The following is a 15,234-nucleotide window of genomic DNA, read 5'->3' on the forward strand; positions in this document are numbered from 1 at the left end:
AAAAACACTACGTTTTTAGACACACCACACTGCTGCTAGGCATCCTGTTAGTCCCTCAAACTGGCGTGCTCATACGTACAAGAGCGAGCATCTCCATCAGCCGAGAAATTCACGTGGTCTAGAAGTGAAGCCATGTCTGGGTCAGATTTTACCCCCGAAACCGATCAAAGCTCCCTCCATGAACGAAAAGCTCTCCTGTGTCCACTCTAATTTTCAACCAACGCTGGTCAGATTCTAGTTTGGCTCGACAGGCTTTTATTTTTAAGAACAGATTCCATCTTAGTTTCATTCTCCATCTAGTCAGGCACAACTGTTGCTCTCCGTAAGTAGAGCTGTGTGAGAAGGACATCGAGAACCCGAACAGAACATCACTTCCTGCAGTCCCTACGGAAAATCGAATCCAGTTCGTCAAAAAAAAACAAAAAAAGTTAAACAGGCAACACAGAAAGACAGTGAATGTCTTATTTTTAACATCAGTTAAGTGTTTTCTTACTTATGGGCAACAAAACATGAGTTAATTATGTGACAAAGTTACATATAGCCCCTTTAAGAAGTTCCTACTGTAACAGTGTCGGGTGCACTTTGTGTGCAGTGCTTACTTGCAAATCTTAACATGCTTACAGTGGACATAAAATGACTAGCATCAGCATAGTGGTATTGCAATTGTAAGCATGTTAGCGTGGTTATGTTAGCAATAAGCTTCTAACGCTGCTAGGTAGTCTCACAGAGCCGCTAGCATAGCTGCAGGCACTTTGTCTTGTTTTTTTGGGGGGTTTTTTTCAGAATGCAGAATAACTAGCAGAGGTCTTTTATTATTTCTGTGTTTTGCCTAAATTTGACACTGTGTCGATCTGGTGCTCTTTTCTCTTTTTGGCTCTTCTTCTCTCCTCCCTCCTTGCTTTGCACTCACCCTATAGCCAGAGGACACAATCACAAGAAGCAGAAAGCCAGTCAGGACGCTTATTAAACATGACACTCTCCGAGCACACTCATATAGGTGAAGGACATGGGCTCTGAGGTCTACGTGCCAATTAGGAAAATCTGATCAATCATGGCAGTCAAACTCTTCCCATCTTTCTCTCTCCCTCCTGTGTGTTTTTGCTCTTCTTGCACATTATCTCCTCTCGTCACTCACCATTCGTCTTTTGTCTACATCCAAAATACTTCTCAGCCACGCGCACCAGCACTGCTTTTGCACACAATCACACACACACACAGCTTGTCACAAAACAAACAGGGAATAGACACTCACACACACCACAATTGAGTGAGCTATTCATCACAATTTAGCCATGGTATTAGACGTTGAGCGACAATAACACCCGCTCCAGATTCCCAGCCGAGACGCGAGCAGCTACACACTTCTCCTCCCATGACACTCATTTTCCCCTCCATTTGTCAACACTCTCCTTCGCACTTTTTAATTCCTGCTAAGCTCTCTGTCATCTCCCTTTTTTTCTTTCTTAAAAAAACTAGGCTATGTTATTCAAGTGAATTTAAACAGCAAGTCAATGAAACTGGAAACGTTATAGAACATGTAATCCAAGTACAATGTGTCAAGATTACAAAGTGTTACACGTGGCACAGTGTATATTAAGCTCTCTTGATTTGTTCTTTTATAGGTAGTCTATACAGTATATGATGAGGATGATGATGAGGATAATGATGATGAAGATACAATCTGAAGTTAGTGGAATGGGTGCCATGATGGCTGCTTTAACAGCCATGGACCCCGAGAAACAACTTTTTAAAGGCCTTCCAAGACTCAACTACTGACCCATCCAACCTGCACACACAGTAGAGTAAATCAACCACATTTAATCTATGCATCAATAATTATTGTGACTGCAATACAATTGTATGTTACAGCATCCTACAAAAGCCTATAATGACCCAGATCATACATATTGTGGTGAGTAGCCAAAGCCAACACATGTAGAAAACTTAACTTAAAGTTATTGTTGCACACAGTGTTATAAAAACCTTCATCTCCTTCACACAGCCAATGTCTATAGGCGCACACTATCAGAACCCCATGGCTAGATTAGTGTCAGTTTGTATAAAAGCAATACACTGGACGTTTTATCCAATGGTGTCCTCTCATAAACTATAATACACAACCACTCTCCTACCTTTTAAGACGTCTTCCTCCTGTCTTTCCTGGTACAGGTTCAGCCAAATCGTTTTTTTTTTTTATCCTGATTCCGATTCTGGATAGGTCAATGCTAGCCCAAGTCCATGACTGCGTCCTTGCTCATTTCCGGTTGCTCATTTCCGGTTGTTCCACTTGTACTTGTTGATTTATGCGAATGAAGTGGTTCTGGTACTGAGACAGCTTGCAGACGGTCCATTCTCAGGGACTGTAAGGTTTCCAGTGATAGGTCCTTTAACTGATGGGTGCAGAAGGACGTTCGGTAGTTCCGCCAGAGTCCTTGTTGTCACCAGAGCAGCTGTGGGATTCTTGGACTTACAGCTTTGAAAGGCCATTAAGTCAAAGCAATTGTATTAATGGTCCCAATAAGTATGCCCTATAGTAATACAAGTAAATGTTTTTTATGTTTATGTTTTAAGCGCAATTTTCTTGAAACACTCGGAACGAAGCCATTGGACAAGAACTACAACACTCAAACAGGCAATGACGTCACATCATGCTTTCACCAATCAGGTTGCTCCTTATGGGAATTCATTCAACATGCGCTTAGTCGAGAAATGTATCCCTACCGAAAATTACAATCGCAGTATCAGAAACGCCTGACGTCCTAAAAAGTAACAAACAAACCTTGAGTGACAAGTTAATATTGTGTGTGCATGAGATCGCCTAATTGTTTACTCAGTAAGACAAGCAGGCTCCCAAACTCTTCATCAATTAATCAATCAATCACATTTATTTATAAAGCACGTTTAAAAACAGCAACAGCTGACCAAAGTGCAGTACATTAAACTGCAGAACAATACAGCATTCGTGTAGCCTTCCATCTTGGCTGCATAAAAAAAGCCCAGTTCAGAAATAATTTGAACTATGATTGAAATGTGCATGTATTTTATTGAATTATTCATTATAACTGGAGGTAACTAAACTGCAGGCTATCATTCCCACTATAATACTATCTTGCATGATGTGTGGCATAAAACATTATTTTATACCCTCATCCTTTTTTCTGTCTGTCCTAATACATAACAACAAAAAAGGGAAGTAATAGGAGAGCTGACACCCATAATTCACATATAAGAGCCGATACATAGAGCCAGCTCCGACACAACTGACACATCATTAATTCAAGCCCAGAAAAAAAGGTCAGAAAAGGAGTTTGCAGGGAGCAGACACCCAAATGAATCGAGAAATGACATACTATAATACCTTATGTTGAACTGAACAAATATTTATACCAACTTACAGGGTGCAATTCACGTAAAGTGCCTAAAATTAGAAAAATAACCTTTTTTTATATATTTAGCATGCATATAATAAAACCTGATCAAGTATCACCACTAAGAGTTTCCATCTCTTTATATGTCCTCAAAAGGAGAGTAGTAGTTTTTTAGCACTTGCTCAGCAGTGTCTTCAATTCTGTATGTAATATTTCGACAGGGGAATTTTACTTTCCTGTGAGAGATACAACTCAGGAAAGACAATTTGTATTTGTCTGGCATCATAAAGTCTCCTGATACCTCTTGAACCCTCTTTCCACCTTATTTCTCATCAAGCCGCTGAAGGAGTGCTGCAGGGAAAGGGGCTTCTTCAGGCCTTGTCAAAAGCTTGTTGAGAGGTGGTAATAGGCTTGCTAGACTGGCAAAGATGAAAAAGACAGATCTGCTCTCAAGATCTAATTTCAGAGCTGACTAGGAAGCTGTAGGCAAAAACATGAGTTGTTTGCATAAAGTCTTGAAGTGCAATAGCACCACCTATGGACTAATGTGTACACCCAAATGAGTTTTTACCAATCACATCCTCCTTATTCATTTACTACAAAAGAACCAAACCATATAGGTTAAAAAAGTGTTCTATTATTGAGCCTAAAGATGTAAACTTCTCATATACCAAACAGAATTTTGACCAAATAATCAACCGCATTTTAGTCTTCACCAAAACGTGAGTGCAGCTGTTAATGACAAAAACAAGCTGGACTTAAAACCCTCCATTTAGATTAAAAATAAAATATTGTGCATTGTCTTTAAGTATTTCCTTCCAGTACTGGTAATGGTGTTTTATTTCAAAGGCCAAATACTACTGTAAGTCCTCTCTCTCTCATCTTCAATTAAACAATCACTTTGCTATGCAAAGCTTGTGTGACTAAGTTGTGGTTGTCAACATCCTCCAGCAGATGGAGCCACAAGTAAGAGCAAAAGTTAGAAGAAGAACTTCCAGCATTTTATTTTCACAATAAAACTGGGAATAAGAGTATAAAGTTATTATATAGTAAGAGTAAACTTTCACCTGGAGTAAGGACCATTTGTAACATTTTTTTTACCATAAACTTGGCAGTCATGTATGCATGTGTTTATTACATATATCTGTACACCAAGGCATGAGGAGCAGAAAAGAAGGGCCATTTTATATGCTTATAACTTTGTCAATATCACTGTTGAGACTTGTGTGACTAGTAAATAGTTCTGCAGTATATGGAGGAAAATGCACGTCAAGTGCCACATAACCTTCTTCCATGAAAGCTATATGCCTTATGGGTGACACATGGCTTTCCAAATACACTGAAACTTCACAATACGGTAAAGATGAAAAACTAATAATTTATTTGTTCAGACACTGCACAGATAGAAACGTAGATATGCTCGAACAGTAAGTGAAGCCGGTTCTCAAAATCTCGAGGACAAGAGGTATGACCAAAGAGCCCATTTAAAAAGATCAAGTTCAGAATGAGTTTTTCCAAAAGGGTGTGGCGGTATCATTTGAGGACTTCATTAGTCAGGTAGGACAGCTTCAGTCTCTTCAAAGGATCCAGGCTCCTGCAGCTTTAATCAAGCAGACCAGCCTTCCTTGTAACCAGATAGACAGCCCAAACCTGGAAAATAAAGAAGGATTAAACACGTGTTAAATGAGTCTTGTTCAATTGTGCAATTGTAAACGTGACCTTAAAACTATGCACCATTGTATCAAATGAGTGTCCGTACATTGAACACGTCATACTCAGACATAAGTTAACAGATGCTTGACCTGCTTGCGTATATTGTTTAAATACCATAGTTTAAAAATACGTTAATGTGAGTCAAACATCGACAGTTACCCCTGGAAACAGACAAGTCGCCTTATATAATGTTTACACCAAGAATAACAAGAGATATCTTTGATGTTACCATTCACGACAGATCGATCTTCTTCTGAGTTTCTGACAGTTTGTCCTGCAGCCGTTTCTTCCTCCAGTCCAGAAACTTCCTCCTCATCCTGTTCGCCTGCCACCCTGCCACAAAGCCAGCAGCAAACGAAACCACGACGGCGACCTGTAATGTCCTCTCCGAGACCTCAGCCATGTTCACCTCTGGCAGACAGATGCACACATTTGTGTAAGCAGCATGAAAATCTCTGGGAGAATCCTGCTCATACAGGAAGTGAATCTCTTCTACTCTCGCGATACTGCAGCAGAGACAATCTCGTTCCTTTCAAAATAAAGTTCTGTCTGTAACCCTTTTTGAATTTATTGCCTGGTGTTAAAATAAAACCATGTGTTAGCACTACTAAATACTAAAAACTGGTTTCATAGAATTTATAAAGCTTCAAAAAATAAATAAAAGGACAGATTTTTTTTAAACAATAAGTTTTATTTCTGAAAAGTCTGCTTGAAAACAATATAAAAAAGAAATAGGGAGTTAACAACATTGATTAAATATGGCTCAAACTGGTAATAACATTTTTTAATTTAGAGAAATGGCTCGTGTGCAACATAAATGCTTGACTTCAATTGAAGTTTATATCACGAGGTTAGCAGGTTGAAAAAGCTAAATTGGACAATGTAACATTTTGCTGTAGCCCATAACTCATGAGGGCAAAAAGACAAGTTTATACTTCACAGTATTCATACATACCACATCAAAAGCTGTTCTTGCATAAGTCTGTGGCACACATACTTATGCTAAATGTTAGCGGAACAAACTGAACAAAGCAATAGATATGCACTTCATTCATTTTTTTAAAGCATTGCATGTGAATGATCAATGAGTTCACAGGTGTACACATTTTTTACGACATAAGCTACCTATTTAGTCGTTGCAAAAAAATAATTATTAATGCCCGAGCTAATTTACTCGATAGTTTGTAAATTTTTAATGCCCGAAGATGAAGACGTAATATACAGGAATAACATTATGCATACAGTATGTATTTGAAGTGATTGTATAGAGTGGTACTGCATGTGAAGAATGTAAAATGCAAACATATTTGAAAGTGATAGTGATAAAATTAAGAAGGATACGTAATGTAATGTAAAGTGGCCAGATACTGAATTATTTTTACATGATGTACAAAAAATGAGAACAGTAAAAAGTTCTGGTGCCTGTCTATGTCTCCTGTCTTTCCTGTGTTTCTAACTGCATGCATCTCAGATTTGTGTAGCACCATATTGCTTAAATGTTGTGGCGTTGTGGTTTGCGGTAAATGTTTTCACATCAGAAAATACCTTTGTTGTAGGCCTACTCTTCGTGAGCGGGAGAAACACTTGTTGTTCCCACCACAGTTTATCATACTGATATAAGGACTTTATACATAATGGAATGGATCAAATGATACATACTCATCATATAGAGTTCCCGCTTAATAAGTTTTTTTCCCTCCCAATCTTGATTTGTTCTTCGGTTAAAAGTTAAAACAAAAAATTCTAATAAAGTGGCGCAGTGGCAGTGCGCACGTCCCCATGTATTGCGGCAATAGTCCTCGCGGGTGGCCCGGGTTCGCGTTCGACCTGTGGCTCCCTTCCCTCATGTCTAGCCCTAGTTTCCGACCCTCTCCACTGCCCTCCCTCTATAATAAAGGCTAAAAAAAATCCCTAAATAAAATGTTTTAAAAAAAATCTAATAATTATTGTACAGTTTGTGTCTAGGAGTTATGAATGTGTCAACATAATCATCAGTAAACTTACTCAGAAAAAAACATTTTAAGCATTAGAGCAGCATTATGTATTAACCCATATCTTAAATATGATACTGACAAAAATTTTTTAGTTTCTGCCCCTATAGATCTTCAGAGGTCTCTATAGGCTGTGCATGATTTAGATCAGCAAATATTCATGTTAGGGGTAAGATGCACTGAGCTGTGTGCAGACTGCAGAGATGACATAAACAAAGGTCAAGTGACAAAATCCTACTCTTTACAACTAAAGCCTGTCAGATACCCATCAAAGCACGATGGATGGATGTACAGTCCACATGTCCAAATTGACAACAAAATGCACTGCACAAGCAGTAAAAGCTGGTGAGTGTGTATTCAGGATCCACAGGCATTCATGAAATATTGCTGATTGTTGAGAAAGTTTGGTAGAATCTGTTTTGGGGCAGTTTTTAGAGGAAAATTATTAGAAAATCATGACCGATTCTGTTTGAGCCTGTCGATGTGGTAACACAGTTTAAGAGCAGGTCCCAGCTTGAGTCCAAGATATTTCATCATCATCTCACTTTTCAGCAAGAGCAGAGCGTCCCCGTCTATCTCCTGAAACACATCACAGCACCATGGTACCAAACACACAATTTAAATGATTAATAGAAATAATTATTGTATAGATTAAGAGAATCCTGTCATCATTCAAGTTCTAACTACTAAAGCATCCTTATTACTATAATAATGTTCAAATATGTGAGTACAAAAATGATAAGTAGAGATTCAGTTGTCTCGTGATGTTTTCGTTACATTGTATCCTACCTCTGGCTTAATGGTAATTGTTAAATGAATTTGAGCTTGTGTAGCATTTTTCTAGTCTTCTGACTACTCAGAGTGCTTTTACTCCGCAGTTCATACCTTACCATTCACAACCACACCCTCCTCTCATACTCTAATGGCAGAGGCAGTGATGTAAAATGTCAATCAGTATTAACTTATCCAATTCATTCAAATTCTGGTGCTGAGGATCGGCTCTCTGACTGACTCCTCCATTGAGTCACAGCTGCCCCATAAGTTAAACACTTCGTTTTGTATTACAGTAGCTGTCAGTGACCATGGACTCAAAAGCATGGCAGTCTGAACTCACATGCTTCCTGAAAGCCTCAGTGTGGGGCCCCAGGGCTTGGGGGTCAGCATCTTTGATGAACCAAACAACCTCCTCGACACCCCAACTGGACGGGTCCTTCCCAGCAGGATGCTTACACTGTCCACTGTCAGCCACTGGGCTGTAAGCTGACAAGGGGAAGAGAGCTGGTCAAATACTGAACTGAATGGGATTAAAAACAAACAAAAACACAAAACAGTCTACAAGTGTTACCTGGGATATTATTTGATTCATAACAGAGATTTTAACATTAAATATATAGTACAATAATTTGAAGAATGTATTCATTAGTTTTATACTTTAAAGTTAAAGTATAATAACTTTATAACTTCACATGAGTTTTCTTATTGAGGGTTGGATGAGACTTTTCTGTTACTTGTTTTCTGTCCTTATATGAAGCTGCAGCAAGGAAATAGTTAGCATATATTTTAGCATACAGACAGGATAGGGAAGGAAACAGATAGCCTAGCTCAACAATACGGCAAAAACAATGTTTAAACCACTTCTAAAATAAAAACATTACCACATTATGTGTAATCTGTTTATCACATATGTCAACACATTCCTCACCAGGAAGAGTAGTTCCTACTTAGTTGCTAATGGAGATCTGAATAAATAAATAAATTAATTAATTTGATCGGTTTTCATTGATATTTATAGTGTTTTGAATAGCAATGTTTCGACATCTGATTCTCACCATTCCTGTTCCCATCTGGAAAGCTTCCAGGGCTGGATGCTTGTCTACACACACCTATTGGGGCAGAACAACTACTGCCACGAAAAGCATACAAGTGTTTTTGTGGGTACTGAGATGCCATGAGGTTGAAGGCAGAGTCACTGGGATCCACAGCGTAGCGCTTTGAGTCCACTGGTGGGTCACATAAGTAGTCATCAGGCATTGGAGTCTCTGCTGGAAGGGGGGGCAAAGGAAGTGACATCACTAAAGCCAATCTCATTCAGAAAATTCTGTAATTAAGGGTGCAACAGGGAAAAAATTTTATCATTCTGAAAATTCTTGAAATATTTACTTTTGGTTTCTGAATATAAACTATATTTATAAACTATATTAAAATATTACTTTCCCATTAGTTTTAGCTTTTAGCTTTCAAGAGCCAGATTTACCAGTTTAGATTTTATTCTGCCTTTACCAGCATCTGATGCGTCTGCTGACTTCTATACTGTAGTGAACTGCGTTTACGTTACACTTACTTTACATAAGTTAGATGGATGCACAGATATTTTAGCTTTTTACTGTATGGATATTAAACAGCAGAAATCTCCCTGCCTCAATCTAATTCCTTTCTGCAAATCATTTCTCAGCTAGATTTACACTTCACAGACAAAGCCTACAGTTTTCTATTGTATTCTGACATCAGAGTTTTGAGACCTAGTGACAAAGATACATACAGGAATGATATGCCTTTAAACCTTTGTGTGAACTACAGAGGGTTTGCAGATAACACTACAATGCATCACATGGAAATCTTTTATGGTCCCTTTCCAAATAAAGAACTGCTTCAAATATGAATTGTTTACAGAAAGCTTTTTGTCAATAATAAATATAAACTATCTCTACCCTTATATTCAGTATATTGTAAAGATAATGCTTTAAAACAGTTGTAAAGAAAATGGTGTGTGGGTATACAGTATCTGTTATGAAAAGAAAATCTGTACTTTCAAGGGAATGTGCATGGTTTTGAACAGTATCTTAAAAAAAGAAAATAATACAGACTATACAGATATTTTTGAAATTCTTTCCCATTTTTCAAAGACAATATTTACATGTGTCTGGATGGCAGCAAAGAGGACAAGCTGGTGTGTAGTTATGTGAGTGAGTGTGTGTATTCACTGTGCTTCTGAATGTTTTCAATCTGACATCAAACACTTTTCATGATATGCAAGAACAAAGACCCTTTTTGCTGATCCTTGACACAGGAGATTTTCATTCCCACCTCGAATACACAAAAGACAGTCTTTAAATATTTGCTTGTTCAGAGCAGGACCGACCTCGAGGGAAATAACACAGAAAAATACTGACAGCAAGACAAGGATGGCTGTATGAAATGTGCTTTCTTTTGTGAAATTTAAAATGTCTGATTTTCTCCAGAGCTGAAGCGAGAAAGCAAAGCTCGATGGGTAGATTAAAACAGAATAATTAATGACATGTGTTTAGGTTATATTTGAAGATGTGTATTTCTCATTTTTAAAAATACGCTGAAGACCCAAACAGCTCGGGCAGTTTTTGATTCTCCATGCAGACATACACGAGTGTAGTGTTTTACAACTTAAAAAAAAAATGTATTTAGAGAACATAGAAGGAAGACGGCACACCAACACAAAATAATGCACATTCTCGTGAGAGCAGGATATAAGAGGAAAATAAGATACAAAACAGAAAAAGAGGAAGGGAGGGCACATTTCAAACCCCTTAAGTCGCACCAGCAAGTCAAGCTGTGGGTGTATAATAATTGTAAAAATGACAATATTAGAACCATCACTCCTGAAAGTCTTCAGGCCTCTACAATAATTAGACCTTACCTGACTGCTTACATCTCTTTCAACACATGCTTGTTATTACATAGAAGAAGACTCTGTGTGTCTGTGCATGATGGGGTCACCTGTTAGGACTTGTGGAGTGGCAGAGTGAGGGACGATAGCTGCATCTTGTGGGAGAGAGCACATCTCAGGCTCTGGTGTCCTGTTTGGAGGAGAGTTCGCCAACGGGGACATCACCATCCTGGGCTTCAGCTACACACAGACACAAGAACACGTGAACAACTCAATAAAGTTAATCCTTATCCTTATAAAACAATTAGATAATAGTGCAGCAAAAATATATATTGTTTGGCCACTGGCTGCTAGTGTTAGAAGGGTGTAACCATGAACTTCTTTCACTTATAATAGAGTGTTCACTTATATTATTGCCATACCAATAATATCAATGTCATTTCAAGTAGTGTTATTGATGCAATATTACTACCGACTGAATTCCAAGAATTTAAGTAAATAGCATATCTCTATTGCCACTGTACAATGAAAATGTGATGAATAATAATGTAGCAGCAAAAGTTTTAAAGAAGAGCTTTTGTCATTTTGGATGTGAAAATGCCAGTGTTTAAAAACTTTTGAGTAAATGAATTTTCTTTTGACACTTTTGTTGAGAACATTTTGGAAAGTAATCTAATGTTAACACAACTGTGGTGGCCAAGCTTGGAGAACACTGCACGGAGGCTGAGTGGGCCTGTACCAGTGACACAATGGGATCAAGATCAAATTCAAAGACTAGATAAGTTTGTGGAATTATTTTAAATAGAGAATTAAAAATAATTAGAAAGACAAGTTCAAAAGATGAATATAACGACTATGGCAATGATGATTACGATGACGGTCAATAGAAAATATTCAAACCCACTCACCCTCCTTAGGTTCTAAACAGGTAAATAAGGTCAAACAACAACCACTGAAAATTACCGGAAAATAAATCAATCTGATATATCAAACCATGTCAATAACAAATGATAATCAGAGGTAATAAAAAAATATACATTTTGGCCCTACAACTACAATTGCATACAGGACTTTACCAGGTGGCTTGAACATTGAGAAACATACTTAAAAAAAACTAAATGTGATCTCTTACATGATGCTAAAGAATATCAATAAACATATTTGGGGCTGACCTTAAAGCCAGGTTTTCTGCCCCTCTTCTTCGGGACTTTCAAAGGGGACAGAGGCTCAACGTAGTGACTCTGGAACTCAAGCTTACGGATAGGAGGCCGTCCTCTTTTCCTGCCTGGCACTTTACCCTGTGGCCCTATGAACTGTGGGCTAAGAGCGGGAGTCTGCATCTCTGAGCTGGCAGACAAGGTACTCATGAGACCTAAGAGACACAGAGAGGCCTAGACATTAGATTCAAACAGGTAATGGTGGCTTTAAACTACATGCACCACTGCCACAAACTGTCAGATACACATCTCCTCCACACACTCTCACTCACACAGGCACACACATAGGGACTATGAAAAAGAGTACATTCAAACCCCTGAACTCCTCTTTAACCCCTCCCCCACTCCAACTGCAAAGATTGCAATAAATATCATTACATCAGAGAGAGAGAGAGAGAGAGAGAGGGAGAGAGACAAAGCCGCACACAAACATACACACAGTCACAGGAAGTGAAAGCACAGAACATATACGAACAACACCCATATCTTCAAACAATGAATCCTGTGTGCATTCACACACACACACACACACACACACACACACACACACACACACACACACACACACACCACGTACCTACACAAACTCACATCAGTGCTTTCAAGTGTTGCTATGAGTATCATTGGTTTACTCTGCAATGACTTTAACAATACACACACCTCCCTCTCAAACAATCCTCCTTTTTTTCATTCATGCAAAACAATCGCTTGCCTTGCATGCTCTTTCAATATTAAGTCGCTCAGTGCTGTGCTTTTACATAGGCGTATGTTCTTCTAATTACCTTAAAATATACTATGAGTATTTATTTATTTCAGCTTAATATTATACAGAAATAGCTTGACTTTAACTAAATGACCATCTTCCTCTTGTGATGACAAAGTAGGCTATAAGTCAAAAACAGGAACACAGACACAGACACAGGGCACATGAATATGCATCATCCTCTTCCTCTTAGTCCAAATCCCATTTAACATAAGCTTCAAAATTTGCACAAATTGTCATTCTGAGCATTGCCTACCATGCACACAGCCGTCTGGTGGTCTCTGCCTGTGTGATGCTTCTGCTCCAGCAGCAGGTTCTGACTATTCCCCTGATGGATCTCCAACAGTCTGCCTCCACTGTTTTCTGCTACCGCCACACACTGTCAAGACACCGGCAACTCTGTGTGTGTGTGTGTGTGTGTGTGTGTGAGTCTCTCTCTCTCTTCCTCAATATCCATCCTCCGAAACAACGCTCCCCCCTCCCCCTTCCACCCTAACCCCTTTCCTCTGTGCCCCTTTCAGTCGTCATGGCAACATGCCTCTAACATCCCGCGGCAGCCGGCAGACGTGCTGAGCTCAAAACAATGTCTGTGTGTTTAAGTGTGTGCATGTGTGTCACTGTGTGGGACTGTAATGTAATTACAGTTGCTGCAGCTCAGGCTTTTTCTTTTCTGTCTTCAAAAAAGACTTATGGCGGACAACAAGGGATTCAAGCTGTGCAGTGTTTTTGTGCCACAAGCGTTCAGGGTTACAAATTGTAATCTGAATGAGAAATATTTCTGACGGAGGTCAAATTTCTGTAATGGAACGCCAAGACAAAAAAAAAATGCTACGGCAAATGAATTACACATTTTAATTAAAAGAGTCATTGAATTACTATTAAAATGTGTGAACTTGTTTTACATAGGATGGCTTTCAGGTAGAGAAATGGATTTTTCTGTAAACGTCAAAAGCCTCGAGCAGAATCCCTTCAGGATTATACTTCTGCTTTCGTTTGTGATGAAACATCATACAGCAGCTAAAGCTTACTGCTTTCCTTTTATTTATAGACTCCCCTGGCCCTCATGTCAGCTCATGTATGCTGCTTTGTTTTATCTATAATAGAAAATCTACACATGGAAATAATAAAGCCACCCAACAGCCAAGCTGTGCATGATTTACCTTCTGATGCAGGTATTAAAAAGGGGAAATGCTCTGGATCACTTTTTTTTCTTTATTTGCTTTAGGTACACCTCAGGTTTCTCCCCTTCACCGCCATATATCAATTAGTTACACTCAGGTTGGTCAAAGAAGCCACATCGGTGAGTTTAAATGTTCAATCAAAATCAGGTTAACCTCTTACTGGGAGGATCAAATGCTGGTGTGGCCTCGCTTGTACTCACAACAGCCCCTGGCGTGTAAGGGGATTTGTCAAGAGCCTGTTGTAAAGCGGTAACTCACACGCTGCTTTTACTCTGAATGTGACAGGACAGACAAATCGCAGCGTTTCATTACCTGAAGCCCATACATGATAATAAACAAAAAAACAGCATTAAACAGGAATTTTAGGGCCACAATGGGGGGGGGGGGGGGGTTAGTGCAAGCCCGTGTTCACACACTACGTCTGCACTGCCTGTGATGCTCGGAGGCCTGTATGTGTGCGAGTGTGAAAGAAAGGGACCATAAATCATAAAAGTAATTACATTATGAGATTATTCCTGATGTCCCTCCTCAATCAGTCCTGTCCCATTACACTGCATCACATTACAGACACAGACGGACTGAGAGAGTGTAGATAATCATCTTTTACTTGGATAAAAGATAGAATTGGATATGAGGGAGGGAGGAGCCCATTAAAAAACCCCTGACAATATGAAACAACACCATTTTTGGAGGCGGGGGAGGAAGATTTGCACCACTGCCACACACCCTATCAGAGTACATTTGGGACTAAAGCCTAATTTGTTTATGGCTAATTAAGCAATTATGTGATCAGCGGACCCCCACGTCCAAATGTGTATATCGACTAAAGATAATGTCCTCTTTTGGAGGCTGAATGCGAGAGGAAGGCATTTGAAAGCTGTTGGAGCTCACAGCTATGGCTGCTGTGATGCTGCAATGATCAGCAATCATTAGCATAACTTAATCACCAGCTTCAGGGGATGGAGATTTGTATCTGTTTTCACTTATGCTGTGGAGAAATTGCAATGAAGCGAGATATGCTAATTTCTCTCAAAACTGCACACCTACACACACACACACACACACACACTAAAACTCTTTGACACATGCACACACCAAAGTGCATGCATAAAATGATGCATTTTAATTGAAATGCCCTTGTCCATTGTTAAAGAAGGTGATGTGTAAATTTGTGTGTATATGTGGGATTTTAATCAATGCAACAGTGCAACAAACCCCCTGAATTTATTTACAGCTCAGGCAGGGCGTCTCCATAGTAACAGACAGTGAAACCAGATCCTGCGCCAGAGTCATGTAAAAAGGCGTGAATAAATAAACACATAAACAACAATAAGTGTATTAAATGGACTCACACACACCTG

The 15,234-nt window shown here is 39.0% G+C and overlaps 2 protein-coding genes across 3 annotated transcripts; both read right to left on the reverse strand.

Moving 5' to 3' along the window:
* Positions 1-4,726: 4,726 nt before the first annotated feature.
* On the reverse strand, positions 4,727-5,605 carry lnc.lemp (lncRNA encoded micropeptide). The gene is made up of 2 exons (XM_079355752.1): positions 5,311-5,605; positions 4,727-5,018 (listed from the first exon to the last, which is right to left on the reverse strand). The coding sequence occupies exon 1, from the start codon at positions 5,482-5,484 to the stop codon at positions 5,314-5,316; it is 171 nt and encodes a 56-aa protein (XP_079211878.1). The 5' UTR covers positions 5,485-5,605; the 3' UTR covers positions 4,727-5,018; positions 5,311-5,313.
* Positions 5,606-5,780: 175 nt separating this feature from the next.
* On the reverse strand, positions 5,781-13,144 carry scml4 (Scm polycomb group protein like 4). Of its 2 annotated transcripts, none has more exons than XM_079352653.1 (6): positions 12,949-13,144; positions 11,885-12,084; positions 10,823-10,952; positions 8,902-9,111; positions 8,187-8,332; positions 5,781-7,651 (listed from the first exon to the last, which is right to left on the reverse strand). In XM_079352653.1, exons 2-6 carry the CDS (start codon positions 12,077-12,079, stop codon positions 7,526-7,528), a joined length of 807 nt encoding a protein of 268 aa, XP_079208779.1. In that variant the 5' UTR covers positions 12,080-12,084; positions 12,949-13,144; the 3' UTR covers positions 5,781-7,525. The 2 variants fall into 2 exon arrangements, with proteins under 2 accessions (XP_079208779.1, XP_079208778.1); XM_079352652.1 differs by having other exon boundaries at positions 8,902-9,114.
* Positions 13,145-15,234: the final 2,090 nt, after the last annotated feature.

The sequence above is a fragment of the Symphodus melops genome (genome assembly GCF_947650265.1).
Source record: "Symphodus melops genome assembly, chromosome: 1".
Lineage (NCBI taxonomy): Eukaryota > Metazoa > Chordata > Actinopteri > Labriformes > Labridae > Symphodus > Symphodus melops.